The sequence below is a fragment of the Sinocyclocheilus grahami genome, unplaced genomic scaffold, assembly GCF_001515645.1.
Source record: "Sinocyclocheilus grahami isolate Dianchi unplaced genomic scaffold, SAMN03320097.WGS_v1.1 scaffold76.1, whole genome shotgun sequence".
NCBI lineage: Eukaryota > Metazoa > Chordata > Actinopteri > Cypriniformes > Cyprinidae > Sinocyclocheilus > Sinocyclocheilus grahami.
Genome location: NW_015505255.1, coordinates 2,198,037 through 2,213,066, shown reverse-complemented (window position 1 = coordinate 2,213,066; position 15,030 = coordinate 2,198,037). Strand labels below are relative to the sequence as shown.

The 15,030-nt window shown below is 39.2% G+C and overlaps 1 protein-coding gene across 2 annotated transcripts; it reads right to left on the bottom strand.

Annotated features, from left to right (window-relative positions):
- Positions 1-9,740: 9,740 nt before the first annotated feature.
- polr2m (RNA polymerase II subunit M) lies at positions 9,741-14,917 on the bottom strand. 2 transcript variants are annotated; one of them, XM_016273185.1, is made up of 5 exons: positions 14,689-14,917; positions 14,291-14,495; positions 13,304-13,870; positions 12,000-12,207; positions 9,741-11,713 (listed from the first exon to the last, which is right to left on the bottom strand). In XM_016273185.1, the coding sequence occupies exons 2-5, from the start codon at positions 14,398-14,400 to the stop codon at positions 11,570-11,572; spliced, it is 1,029 nt and encodes a 342-aa protein (XP_016128671.1). In that variant the 5' UTR covers positions 14,401-14,495; positions 14,689-14,917; the 3' UTR covers positions 9,741-11,569. The 2 variants fall into 2 exon arrangements, with proteins under 2 accessions (XP_016128671.1, XP_016128669.1); XM_016273183.1 differs by lacking the exon at positions 14,689-14,917 and having other exon boundaries at positions 14,291-14,576.
- Positions 14,918-15,030: the final 113 nt, after the last annotated feature.

Here is a 15,030-nt window from a genome sequence, read left to right as displayed (position 1 = left end):
CTGAAAGAGAGCCACAAAGGATTCATTCACATGAAAGCGCCTGCAGCTTATACACAGCTCTGCTTAAAGAGATGAGAAAACAGTTATTTCAGTCCACAGGGCATCCAACTGCTTTGACTGATCATTAGGGGCTAGTTAGCAGCCTTTACCATCCCAGTCTCATCCAAGAGACGGAGTCGCCTTTCACTATAAAATTCCTGAAACGAGCGCAGTAAACACAACAATTAAAAAAATGCTCCATGTAAATCTAGCTTTTAGCAGAAAAAAAATGAAAACACACCCTTTCCTTTCTTTGTGGTTTGCTGGATTAAAAGGCTTGTTTCCGGCCCACATGTTGGAGATGCTGGTCGCCCCTGAAGGTGTTTAGTGCGAGCGAGCCTTGTAGTGCCGAGGCACGGGCAGCTGGGAGAGATTAATAAAGAGAGGGAAGGCTCGTAAATACTGCTGCCCTGCAGTGATGAATGCCTCCGCAGTACATAGACAGCAGGATGGGAGATAAGGGGAGAAAAGACAAACACTCCGTTTCAGTCCAGGACATGTTGCACCCAGTCAGGCCTTAACCTTAAAGAGCACTTGGACCAAAGGTCTCGAAACACTAGAGGACAGCATACCATGGGCTTTAGAGGAGCTAAGTCGCGACTAGACAAAAATTATGGAAGGGTCAACTTTCTGGTCAATCTCACTCTCGGGGTTCATTTGCTCAATCTGATGGAAATGCATCTTAGTACAACAGATGTTTTAAAAAAATGTTTTACATGCTTTCAATTACCTATATAGAAGACACAATGACAAGTGTATCAATTGATTATGAGGACGTGTTATGCTTTAAATTACGAGAACTATTCCTGTCTAAAGTACATTTTTCCAATTACAAAGTACTCAGATGTTGAAGTTTGGAGTCGGTAAGATTTTTTTTTTTTAATTCTGAATAGCAGCTAATACTTCAGTCTTCAGTGACACATGATTCATTAGAAATTATTCTAATATGCAGATATGGTGCTCAAGAATTTTTTTTATTATTATCAATGTTGAAAACCTTGGTGCTCAATATTTCTGTGTAAACTGTTTTATGAGTGGCTCAGAAAGGACACAATTCCACTTGAAAGACTGCATCATTCAGCAACTGCTCATAGTGACAAACAGGAGCCAATGATGTACAAAACATGAAAAATTCACAAAAAAAACTACTATGCAATACACTGAAAATGATCTCGGAGTGATTTGTATTTCAGCCAAGCAGATGGAAGCTATTTATTGATATGCAAACAAGTGAATCAAGTCTTATTTTACCAGAGAAGAGGAATGCTGTGGTTATGAAGAGGGTGAAAAAGAGCAGAAAACAGTGACATTTGGCCAGCAGGAGAGGAAGAGAGTGTTTAACTTGAGGTTTGTGAAGGAAATTTTCCTTTTGTGATGAGACCGTGAACAAAAAGCTATAGTATACGTGCACTTGACAATCAAGATTATAGAACACACCTCAAGTTTAGGAACATTTATAATGACTGTCACCTCAACACAACTGTCTTTTTCTTTCTTGCAGCAGATAGAAAAAAAGTTAAGCATTTTGCACCAAGGGTTAAAATCTATTAGTCCAATGATTCAGAAAAGATGCCTAAAACATATTTAAACAGCCGCTGAGAGTATCACATGGTTTAATATAAAGTGCTTCACGTAGTTATTTCAAAGGGAATAATGACTCATCAGCTCTTCTTCTAGTCCTTTTTTAAAATGTTACATTAAATGGATAGTTCACTCAAAATGAAAAGCCTGCCATAATTTACCTTCATGCTGTTCCAAACCTATAAGACTCTAGCAGAAGATTGTCCATACAAAGCAAGTCAATGGGGTACAATGTTGTTTTAGATCCCACTAACTCTACTTTTTGGATTAACTATTCCTCTAAGTAATTTATTATTACTGAAAAGGTGGACAGGCCTAACACCAGATTATAAAACTGCGAAATAACAAAAAGAAAACCGGAATAAAATTCCCAAAAAGTAGCTAATTAACATATCATACATAACTGTTTGACTAAATTAGAACGATCAGTCCATTCCAGCAAGAGTTAACGTTCTCCCTAACGTGCTTCATTCGGCAAAGAAGTTATGCTCAGCTCTTGGCACAGAGTTGTCCAGTTCTGATGATGTCACTCAGACCTCTGTGACCCAGAGCTGGGTGTATCGGCCATGGTTGCGCAGGAAAGCCTTTCTCTCACTGCGGGATGTTTTTCTGGGCAGACTGCGAGGAGTCGCTTTAACAGTGGGCGATTATTATTTAACAAAGCTCTGCACTGGACACACACTCCTCACCAACACACATATATACAGTATACACTCCTGAGAGAGAAAGGTGTTAAGACCATTCAATAACGTGTATTTGCGTCGGCTCCAATCGCAAAAGCACTGGGCACACATAGACAGACAGCACTGTTATTCACACATCATATCACAGGAATCAGTATGTGTGTGCAATGGAAAATATAAAGGAATAATCATATTGAGCAATGCCTATGTTTACAAAATGGCATCCACTACCACACCCAAGGGAGGCGAGAGCGAGGGGTGAGGTTATAGTTAACAATGACATAGAGCGTTTAAAAATCATATGTTGAGTAACAATATTTGGGGAGAGAGAGAGACAAGGGAAAGTTAGGTAGAGAGAAACTCAAGCCAAGAAAAAAGGCCATTTCAGGGGCCTCGTTTAAGCTATGATGACCAAACAATTGCTTTATTGCCTCAGTGAGAAGCCAAAGCATTTTGTTCTGGCATGAAGCTCCTCAGATGTTCTTTCATATGGCCTGGCAAGGTTAAGGTAAAAGAATAAGCTTGGCTACAATTCAGCAGAGCCACCTCCTTCGAGAGCTCCCCAATGCACCCTCAGTGATATGTGGCTGAACAGGGACATCACATTAGCTTAATGGGCGGACAAATGACTCCTCCGTCGTCATTGCCGTGTGCCTGGACAGTTAATCCAAAGGCTTCATCACTTTGGTTCAATGCGCTGAAGCTGACACGTCGCCACTCTCAACAGCCGAATGGATCATTTCAATTAAAGCCAAAAATACCAGTAATGACTCAAACGGTGATTAAGTAAAGATGTGTTTAAGGCTTAAACTGTTCCATACATCAGATGTGTATGGGTAGAGTGCAGATGTTTGAGATGCCGATTTGCTCTGCTGAGATCTTTCTAATGGCATCATTTCCTGTCTCAGGACCTCAGAGCTATTATTTTAAATGCATATATAGTTTGCTTTGGTTCTCAGTTTCGATTTGTGCCTTTATTTAAGCCCTTTTTATAACACATCGAGCATGTTTACCTGGACCTCAAAAAGTTTGATTTTAGTCAGACTAAAGTATTTATTTTTCAATGTCATGTAAACACTTTACCCTTATGAAAAGGCAGTTTTACTTTTGCGTTCTTTAAAAATAATATTTATGATGGAAATACAATACTTTAAAAGAACATACTTAAGTTCAAAATGAATGTAATGTTTTTCACTTAACTGCATGTCAACTGCATTTAATTATTTTAACTTATCGAAGTAGGGATTACATTTACAGTATATAAATTACAATCAGAGCATATCTGTGCCTGAAAATGCTGGAATAGCCCTCCTGAGGTCAGCATGCATAATTCAACAAATATATTAAACATAACTATTCCCCAGCACAAACTTTGGTCCTTATTGTCTCTATAATCACAAAACTGAGCTTAAATGGGTTGCAGGTGTCAGCACTAATAGTCACATAGGACCTCAAGTTCAATCACAGCTGCTTACTTCCTTTTGCCAGTTCCTGCTTAGCTTTTAAGATATTCTCCTAACCCCATCATTCACTTTTTCCTATATGTAATTTTCTGTGTATACATTAATACCATGGTAGGCAAGAGGACAGGAGCTCTATGAGAGTGGGAAACCAGATGACCTGTTGAGAGTCTGAAGTGTTTAAACGTTATAATGTATTTCATCATCAGCTCAAGCTGAGCCAATAATGGCCTAATGTATGTCTCTGTAATCAATAAGGTTTGCTATAGAGACGAGAAGAGAGATAAATCATGCTGTACTGTGCAGAAAGTCATTACATGTTAAATATATGACAGATTTATGTCATAACTTTCATTCATAAAATGCCATGAAGTGCAGTATAATTTTTTCCGTAACACTTTACAGTAGGGTTAAATTCAGAAGCATTCATTTATTTTTTACAGCATTTATTAATCAAGGTTAATGTGGATTTATAAATACACTATTGATAATTGTTCATTTATAAGGAATGATGAACAGTCAGCCTGTCGTTATTGCAGAATAAAGTCCAACAAGAGTTAGTTATATATAAATGTAATACAAACACACACAAATATATAGGCCTAGATGTATGAATATTCATTACAATGCACAAAATAAAACAAACGCTGCAATATTCCAGTACCACTAATACCGAAATTGAACCTAGATTATTAAATGTGTAAAAGTATTGTGCATTGTAAGTTCACGACTCCTAATGAATGAGTGTTAGTGAACTGAACCTTACTGCGAAGTCTTACGATTTATTCTAAAATGCTTCTTTAATTTGTTTTCAGTTTTCTTTAAGGAATTAGAGGTGGTTATACTGAAGAAACCAGAAGGAAAGTAAGTGGGAGAACAAGCTGGAGCTGTCAAAGCTTGAGCTGAAAGCACAAGATAAGCAAAGACAGTTCTGACACTGAGAAGCGACTTTGCCGTGAGGTGCTTTTATACGGTCTGTCTGGGTATCACATGTTTGTGATTATTCTTGGGAAGTAATGAGGAGAAAAAGGGAGAGAATATGAGAGAGAGGGCATTTTAAGCAGATGATGAATATAACATCAATGGGAACTGTATCATCTTTGTGAAATCTGTGGAAATTTACTGCACGCAAATCTGTCAAAATATGAGTAGAGCACCATGCGGGAGCTTTTGAAAAAGATGCTCTCGAGGGAACAAAGCATTATTACTGTTCAAAGAATGAATGAAACTAATGAATGTCCAGGATTATGTTTGGCCATTAAAGGTACTTCAAGAACTGTCTGTGGTGACCCATTTCTCTTCCTGAAGAGGGTCAAAAGAAAAAAAACATCCTTTAAGTCCTGCAGAGCAAGTCACTTTGTGTGTCATCTCTCTTCTTGCCTCTGAAATTCACAATGCTTATCAAAGCATGATGAGACATGAGATCAGCAGGGGGCGTCAAGTGACCTGTCACTTTCACAGGGTTCCTCCCTCTCCCGAAGATCCACACAGAACGAATCTGATATTGAACAGGGCACCGTTCATGTGAGCGACACCATCTGTCTGTGAAGAGGTCCCATGCTGCATGTGAAATCTGATGAGAGGAAACAAAGGGAAGGGAAAGAAAAAACGAACGAAGGGCAAAAGAAACTTTCAATGGTAAAGAAGCAAGAGGAGGATAAGGAAAGTTTCCTCTGTCTCTTGCTCTGCTTTATATTGCTCTAAACTGTGACAGACAGCATTACCAACTCGAGGCTATGACCGATTGCCAATTCGTGATACATTTCAACAATTGTCACGGTCCTGTGCGCAATTATGTTTCGTTTAATATTGGCACCGAACAGAAAAGCACAGGAAGACAAACATCCCGTTGAAATGCAGTTAAATCGCCTGATAAACTCCACGCCTGCTGAATCACTCCTCAGGCCATAACAAAAAGGTGTTTCTTTCTCTGCATTCCGCTCATTTGAATTCTGGCAAAGTGTTATGCTAGAAACAGGCCACTTGAGGTCAAAGGTTATGATACTGACTACAACAAAAGGACAACGCAGTGGAAGAAGTCAATTAAAAGCAAATTAAATCTAATTATTGCATTTTAATACAGTCAGTCTTCTACAGCTTAAGATCATTATGGGCTTGGACAGCATCTCCTTCCTCATTAGAAAAAAATGTTTGCCTTTTGAGGAGATGAAGCTCCGGTTTTCATGACAGAGGGATTGTGGGGAGAATGCTTATGTAAATAAACAAATTAGGAGGTGCACAAACAGACACGCACACACACACACAAACTTGTAGTCTATTAAGCCAGGCTGCAGACTAGCAAAGTCAACATGTAGCTCCAATCAGAAACACCAGGGATCCCAGCACTCAAGGTTGTCTTGGCACACGGACAACATTACAGCACATAAACAAGGCTATGGGTCCATATCAAGGCCCTGTAATTGTCATGAGCTGGGCTGAGAAGAACTGCCTTGTTTTTACTGCACGCTTTTTACTTCTGTTGTACGACCAAAGGGCCGGTGAGCAAATCTTTACAAGTCGTGCTGGAGTCGTATAATATAAGAGAATCTGGCCATTGGGAAATAAATAAATAAATCAATCTAGAACAAAAACGACACAACCCAGATCTAGTCAAGTCCAAAGTAAGTTTCTCACCCTCAACAGTTTGCCTCTTTCGCACCTGCAACACTGTAAAGTAGGCAATGACAATATTTGACATGTCGCCAATTGTATTTCATGACCCTTTAAATGAAGTTAGCACTCTCCATTTGTAACGTCTGGCAGTATTCCCTGAGTAGCTGCTAATTCACACTCCTGGTGCTTGTCAATTGGTGCATTCAGAAATGAGAAAGCATGATTTCACTTGAATAGCATGGAAATAATTAAAAACAGCATTACACTGCATTCATCGGCAGACAGCTTGAGACTGACCTCATGTACACATGTACACAGATAGAGAGGCTCATTGCTTGGAGATGGTACTCGGATGCCTGGTAACCCAAATTGATTTTCCTCGGCTTGCTAAATAACCAGAAACTCGCACAATATGCAAGTACATCTATGCAAAATCCCACCCAAGTGATGCATTAAACCGCCGAAGAAACTGTGAGTAACTCGACGCTCGCAGTACCGCTGATGGATGGAAAAGGGAACGGAGGCTTTGAGTAATACAGGCGGGGGAAGAAAAAAAAGTTGGACAAAAGCACATTGTTGTTGTTACATTAATCTGGATACAAGAATAGGAATTTTCCTCCTCATTATGATCACACGCTGCTGGGCAAGCGGCTCCATTTTCTTCCTCCACCGTGCCCTGGCAGCTCGAAGCATCCCTGCCGAGGCGGCTTCCTCACCGTGATGAGTTTTTGACAGGCTTTACAGCCGTGCCAGGCCAGACAGTGGCTGAGCAGAATGTTGGCAGTTTTTTGGCGGTTATTAATCTCCTCATCTCTCTTGCTCCGTGCTTTTGAGATGGACCAGCTATCACATAATTGTTATGCAAACTTCTTAGAGCAACAGTTTGTTTAAGCACTTGTGGACTATTATTTGAAATGACACACTTTTTCCCCAGGGGCCAGTTGCATAAACTGTTTAGACTAGTCTTAAAAAGTTAGTCACCTAATTAGTTTTCTTCAAGACTGGTTATAACTTTTTTAATTCAGTTATGAAGGTAGATTGTTCCTATTTTTATTGGAAAAGTAAGACTGATTACTACCCCTTGGCAACTGCTAGTTGGTCAAACTAGTTCTTAAGACAGTCTTAACATGGTGGCTAAGTTTATGCAACTTACTAACTTAACTGGTAACAGATCTGCTAGAGTTCTGGAGGATCGTCTAGAGAGCAAACCCCACTCTGGCAGATATTATATAGTTATTAGAGCTCTGAGCTAAACATACAACTACAATTTTAGCATACATGTGTATCAAATTACCCATTACACTTTTAAGATGATTTAGCTAGTGAAATGAATGGCAAAAAGCTGAAGCCACTAATGGCAACAAATTGATGCTGAATCATCTCAGTGAGCTCACATCAGTAAATTGCACTAAATAGCAATATAAGAAATATCTGATGGTTGAGAATAATTGCATTAAAAACCTCTTCAGACAAAAAAAAAAAAAACTAAATATGAACCCTCTCAGTCTAAATGACTGAAATAGAGGGTTTTGTTCAGCATGTGAAACACAGAAGCACTGCTGCCATCTGCTGTCTGCTCAAGGAAACAATTTCGGCTTAATCCTTTAAAACCGGGACACAAGTAGAATACAAAGTGGCTAAATAACCGCTTCTAGTTTCACTTTAATCGATGTCATACATCCACTCATCTCAATTTAAAAATTTTAATTCTCTCATCATTTAATCACCTTCATATTGATCCAACTTCCAGACTGTCTTCTGCAGAAGCAGCAAAACACAAAATATTAAAAAAGATTAGGAAAATGATAACAGAATTTTCCTTTTTAAACTGAGATAAGTGGATGCATGACAGGGGAAGCTAGAAGCATGACTATATAGTCACTTTGTATGCTGTAAATTTTTATTGAACGTGGTACGATAGCAGAATCATGGTGTTTAATTTTCAATCAATAACTACCTTAGAGTGCTATGTAAAAAACAAAGTATGACAATATGGCAATCACTGAAATTCAGGATGTATTTCAAAGTACTATATGGCATTACTATCTGAAACGATCATGGTGCCATGGTACCACCACAGTATTTTTGCCAGGGTTGTTAGTAAATTCAAGCAATAAAGAGAGCAGAGAGAAGCATTCTCGCTCCTTTTTTGTGCACTTGGATATTCCCGTCGTATTCACATGGACTTGAGGGAGCAGATGTGAGGTCATCATGTCTTTCCTGATCATATGACCACATTGCTGGAAAACATCAGGAATGATATGAAGTGTTTCTTCAACAGCACCCTCATTTACAACATTTCCATTTAATCCAGACATCTCAACAGTCAATATTGAGGTTTCTCATTCAAGCACTGACACACCCTCTCCTTCCTGCATTAGCAACCACTGTATCATAACCACACTCGACCCAAAGATTTGAAAGCAAATGTATTGATTAAAAAACGGAATCATTGTCATTGTCTTAATTAGCCTATATCCGGCAGTAAAAATAGGATGACTTCTTAGTTAGTTCATTGGTTTGCAACGAAGCACTGTATAATTATTTCTATCAAAACCAGAACTACAACTACAGAACAACACAATGACATGGATGAATGTAATGTAATCTAAATTAAAACATTAGAACAGTGGTTCTCAACCAGGGGGCCCTCGACAAACTTTCAGTTTAAACTTAAAGGGATAGTTCACCCAAAAATGAAAATTCTGTCATTAATTACTCACCCTCATGTCGTTCCAAACCAGCAAGACCTTCGTTCATCTTCCGAAAACAAATTAAGACATTTTTTATGCATTCTGAGAGCTCTCTGACCCTGCATAGACAGCAATGTAATCAACACGATCAAGGTCCAGAAACGTAGCAATGACATCGGTAAAATAATCCATGTGACATCAGGGGTTCAACCATAATTTTACGAAGTTATGAGAATAAAACAGAAATAACGACTTTATTCAACAATTTGTCTCCTCCGCGTCACCCTAGCGCCATTTTGGAGAGTATCCACTGAACGCAAACAGCGTATGCTGGAGACGAATTGTTGAATATAAGTAGTTATTTTTGTTTTCTTTGCGTACAAAAAGTAATCTTTAGCTTCCTAAAATTACAGAGTCAGAGAGCTCTCAGAATTCATCAAAAATATCTTAATTTGTGTTCTGAAGATGAACGGAGGTCTTACGGGTTTAAAACGACATGAGGGTGAGTAATTAATGACAATTTTAATTTTTGGGTGAATCTATAACTTAAAATATTATAAAACAAAAACATTAAAAATAAAGATATACAACATTAAACTGAAAATATAAGTTTGATTTATTACAACAGAAGTAGAAGAGCTACAGATCTGATTAGATAAAATAATCTTCAAAAACTGTCTTGGAGAACGGGGGGGCCTTGGAGCCAAAAAGTTATGCATTTGGGTATGTGACCTGCTCGGAGTCTCATTAGAGCTCAGATTTACTGAGAAACTAGATCTAGAGTAGACAGAGAAAAGGCTAGGGAGAGGAACAAAGACAGATTTATGTCTCAAAGCAGTGATGAATCAAAATGCCTTTAAATAAGATAAAGTAGCAAGAGAAATGCTATTCCAAAAAAGTATGCTATTCCAATGTTATTCCAACTTTATTCTACCCTGCATAATTAGTTCATATTCTCTGCTGCAGTAAAATGTTTTCATTGGCAAAAACAGTATCCTTTCATTCCGTTCACAGCTCAAAAATTTTGCCCATTCTCTGAGGGCATGATTTCACACTTGTGGTAGATGAAAACCACTTGCAGATGACTCCACGAGACGTTTATTGATCCGAGACGATCGGTGTGGGTGCATGTGGAAAGCAAAAACTGCAGCAAAAAACAACTTAAAAACACTGTCGGGACGCATGTTTGAGACCAACTCAAGCATATCTATGTACTCACGAGCGGATCAGATCAGCACGGCAATCTAGTGTGTAATTGATAACAGTCTTTTTTCCTCTGTATGCAAGGTAGACTTAATTAATACCATAGAGAGGAGATTCTTTCTGGACAAGTCTGACATATTTATCACGAGACGTCTGGATAAGGCACTCTGGAGTTCATCACAGACGGTGTCTAAACAATAACCTGCCAGATGTGTTAGGATCTTTTTTCTGAGGCAGCAGTTCCCATCAACGGGCAGAAGCAATTACTAGAGGTTATCACAGGTCATCAACTGCAGAGCGCCACAGATTTGGATTTCCTCCATCTTCAAGCTCCCTTTTCTCCATTTAAATATACAGATTCCTGAATAATATGTAAAGAAAGTACGTTGTTTACATCCTGAGAGGTTAAAAAAGAGAGTGAATTTTAAGAATTTTTATTAGCGCCCATGGCTTTGGAAATTGCATGCGTCATGTCTGTCTATCTGTTGCCATCCCAGAATGCATTGCCACTTCATGCAGTAACATGATCTAAATAAAATCCAGATGTACTCCACCAATTGGTCTAATTCCTTCAAGCCTTGATATTTCACATTACATATATTAATCATCTGAGGCATGTCACAGATTTCTGCACTGATAACAACATCCCTCCCTTCAAAGGACAGCTGACTCATTCCAATCAAACCAGTGGGGCGCTTATCAAAACAATGCTGTGGAAAGGGAGGGAGACAGACATTTCCCGGGCTGCTGCACTCAAGTGACAAAACATTAAGTGCTTCCACATTTAGTTTATAAAACTGTGGTTTCTGTTATCTGATTCAAAGAACCAACCACAAGCTTCAGAGGGTTTTTTAAATAAACACTAAGAAAGGTCATACAAAAATATACTATTACCATCTTCAGAATAACACATGATATACACCCTTAAAGTTATGGCTGATAAGAGCTTTGAATTATATTATTCTATACAAGACAACAGGTGTGGACCTGCCAAGGTATCAGGTTTTTTGGCATTAAGCTTGCCAAGATAATCTGTTACTGTTGGACAGTAACATTTTCACACGCAAAAACGGTCGGTTTTCACATAATAACTCTTAACTTGATTCAACCTGCTGTTATTTATCTTCAATGGCAGAATCAAAGACATTGTCAGCGCAGTTCATGAAGAGCCCTTCTCTTGTCCTCAGGCTGAAAGCCTCTCTCCAGGGTACTGAAGCATGGGCTCTAGGCCTAGAGTTGGTTCAGGGCAAGGGGCCAAACATATCAACAAGCCAGGGGCCTCTGTAGGGCCCCACGATCAGTCCTCCTCTGAGGAAAGCTGGGCCCCATCATCATGCACCTCTCTGTAGGCTGCCAGTGGGCCTCCTTCTGGGTTGTAACTCTCCATCTTGAAACTCAGACCATCTGCCAGCTTCTGGGCAACTTGTTTGGCCTGCAACTCCTGAAATGAACAGTATACACAATAACATAAAAGTACTACTTCCTGAATACAGAACGAGGCAGAAACACCCACACACAAGTGGCAAACATGCACAGGTCTTATCCTCTCTGCTGGGTGTATTCAAGTAGTACTACTTCCTCTCAACATATCAAAATAGTTGAAGATTTTGTGGGATAGAACGTTTTTGAGGCCTCAGATGCTTTGAAATGTAATTTATGTATATCACTTTGATCATTCAAATCTCAGTTTCTATCAGTCTGCTTTCAGCAAGACGTCTTCAACCTACCAGGTGTTTTCTGGTCTGCTCTTGCAGAAGGTCAGCCGACTCCTCTAATGACAGCAGCTGAGCAGGACTGTGGTGCAGGGGTGGAAGCTGGGCCGCAGTGATGTCATCCAGGTGTTTTCGGTCTCGTTGTCTTCTGGCCTCTGCAGTAAGTGGTGTGGTGCTGCCAGAGGCCTGACTAGGTGATGAAGACTCGGATTTTACAGCTAACCTAAATAAAACACAGACACTTTTAAACAAAGTTAATGTATTTACTTAACATTTTCCAAACCCAAAAGACTTTGGGTCATATTCAAAACACATATTAACGAAGCCTGAGAGGTTTCTGACCCAGTCCAGGTAACCAGAGCTTACCAGATCCAAAAAGGTAAATTGAATCCATATAAATAAAACGTTTTAAGCGCGTGAAGAAATATAATCACTTGATATGAAAGGTAGAACAAACCTCACTGATTCTTGTGCATCATGCATGCACGTTTGAGCTTCCATGTTTATCATACCTGCATGTAACGTGCTCAATGTGTATCAATCATTGTTTCAGGGTATCTGCAGGACTTGAAAAATCAAATCTAAGACTTTTTAAAGGGGTCATATGATGTTGCCAAACAAAGTAGTTTCGCTTTCACAACGAAACACAGCGTCACACACAGCGGCCTTGAGTGAGCGGCGGCGGCGGGCTTGATTCGGATTCGGCCGGCGGATTCGACGAAGGAGCGTCCGGAGGGCTTGTGACAACCACATGTGACGACCCCGGGCTGGACTCCGCTTCGTCCACGGTGAAAGATATGTGGGGGCGTGTTAGAACTAATCGTTTTAGGTAGGCGTGGCTGACTCTTAACTTTTATAAAGAATAACTCTTTGGATTTGAGACTTTAGTCTTTGCAACTTTACAGATCTTCTTTATGCACCAAGAGCTTGTAACACTCCAAAGAGAAAGGAAAAAATGAAATCGCACCATATGACCCCTTTAAGACATGTAAAATAAAATTAACACCATATAAGCGGGATAGAGCAATGTCTATGGTAAGTTTTTTATAGCCTTAAATTTAATGCAACTAAATTTGAGACTTTTACGGACCCACGGAAACCCTGTTGTTTAGATGTAAATAAAAATCTCTTCACAAGACTTGGATTAAACCACTTGATTCATACAGATTCATTTTACAATGCCTTTTTAAGACATTTTTTGATGATCTAACAATAACAAAAATGTCATTTTTGTGTGAACTGTCCCTTTAATGTATTATATTTCAGCTTATTTTCCAAGAAAACACAAAGCTATGCAATGGCAGCATAGTTCTACTCACTGGTTTGGTTTGAATCTGGGCTTCCTCATATTCACACTTTTCTCTGTCTTCTCCAGAACTTCTATATAATGTGGTTTCTTCTGTTGCTGATTACCCTGAAAGGGCTTACTAGGAGACAGAGCTTTTATGGTGTCTTGGTAGGAGCCACTGTTACTTTCATCAAGAGTTACTCGTCCAAACACTTCCACAAGCTTTGTGTCTTTCATCAGTGAAGCTGCTGCATTCCCACCGGCTGTTTGTAGCGTTTCAGCAGGCTCAGGCTGGGATGTCAAAGACTCCTCTTGGCCCATCAGACCACCATTTTCCTGTATGTTAGCTGCATCGATATTGACATTGGCTTGGTTTCTGTCATGGGATGGGATAATCATGTCCAAATTGGATTCTAAATGCTTATCTGTGCTTCGCTTGGCAAGGGCATGCTGATATTTAACCTGAAACTCTGTCCGGACAGAGATTAAACTTGCTTGTTTTCTCTCCTCCTCCTCCAGATGTCCAAGTGCAATGTGTACTTTCTCCACAAAGTCAGCAATCTTCTTTCCCTTATCTATAAGGCTCTGAAGAAATCTCCTGAAGAAATCATAAACAGTACAAATCACATTTAATCATATTTATATACATAGCACAACAGAATGTTTTAAAGCAGCTTCACAGTAATAAACGTGAAAATAACAGTGTCCATGCTCCACACTATTGATTAATCACTTCAACAAGGTACCACATTCATTTGTATTACATAGAATTGGGTCTTTTTGCGTTTAATTATAAACTGTCCCAACTGTGTGACACTGACAGGATGCACTGATCTATGTTATTTAATAGACTAATAAGAAGGTGAGGGCGCCAAAGGATTTGGAAAGATCCAGAATATTTAATCAGCATAATCTAGTCAGAAATCTTAAATCCTAATTTAGCTATATATACACATCATGAATTATATATTCAGGAAACACTAAATAAAAATAAATGAAAAGCATAAAAAACACTTACTTATTAGACAGTAACTTTTCTTGTCGTGACAGTATCTCCAAGAGCTGATCTTTACTCTTGCTGCTCAGATCACCCACTTCCCCTTGGCGCGCTGTCCACGCCGACGACATGATCAAATCCGTGAAAAATAAACCAGTACAATCTCACACCGGCACGTCCACCCTAGTCTTCACGACTGATCATCATACTGGACGTCAGGAATTCACTTATACCGCCATGTGTCAAAATAAGCAATGGCAATGAAGTAAGCGACGACAATACCCCACCAGATAGGTCACATGCATTACAAAATAAAAGACCCAAAGCAAAAACTGTCAATCGGAGTTCTACATTTTGTCATTCTCAACAAGTTTTTGTAAAATTACATTTGGTTAATTTCTGATTTAGGAAAAGCTTACAATAAAACGTCAAGTTTGGTGTCCGTGTTTCATTGTTAAAATCGTCGATTACTCGTGAGAGACAAGACAAGGCAAAGCACGAAAGGGCAATCTTTTCGTGAAATTGTCTAGTTATTGAGGCTGTGTGAATGGCAAAACAAAGCTCTCGAACGCTGTAACAAGTGTTTCTCACAACAAAGAAAGGACCGCCATCCATCGCACTGGCCTCATCTGCTGTCTAGTGCATGCTCTCGCTCCACTGTGATATCACGCGCCAGGAATGGAACTTTTAAATTAAGTACAATTTTCATTTAAAAAGAATATTCTCAGAATACAAAAATATTCAAATGAAGCTGGAATACA

What these genes read in the sequence shown, in the direction of transcription:
- polr2m (XM_016273185.1), bottom strand. Translation starts at nt 14,400, where the DNA reads ATGTCGTCGGCGTGGACAGCGCGCCAAGGGGAAGTGGGTGATCTGAGC. An exon ending in CCCAGATTCAAACCAAACCA is followed by an intron (nt 12,208 to 13,303) that starts GTGAGTAGAACT and finishes TGTTTTATTTAG; the next exon opens with GTTAGCTGTAAAATCCGAGT. An exon ending in AGCAGACCAGAAAACACCTG is followed by an intron (nt 11,714 to 11,999) that starts GTAGGTTGAAGA and finishes TGTTCATTTCAG; the next exon opens with GAGTTGCAGGCCAAACAAGT.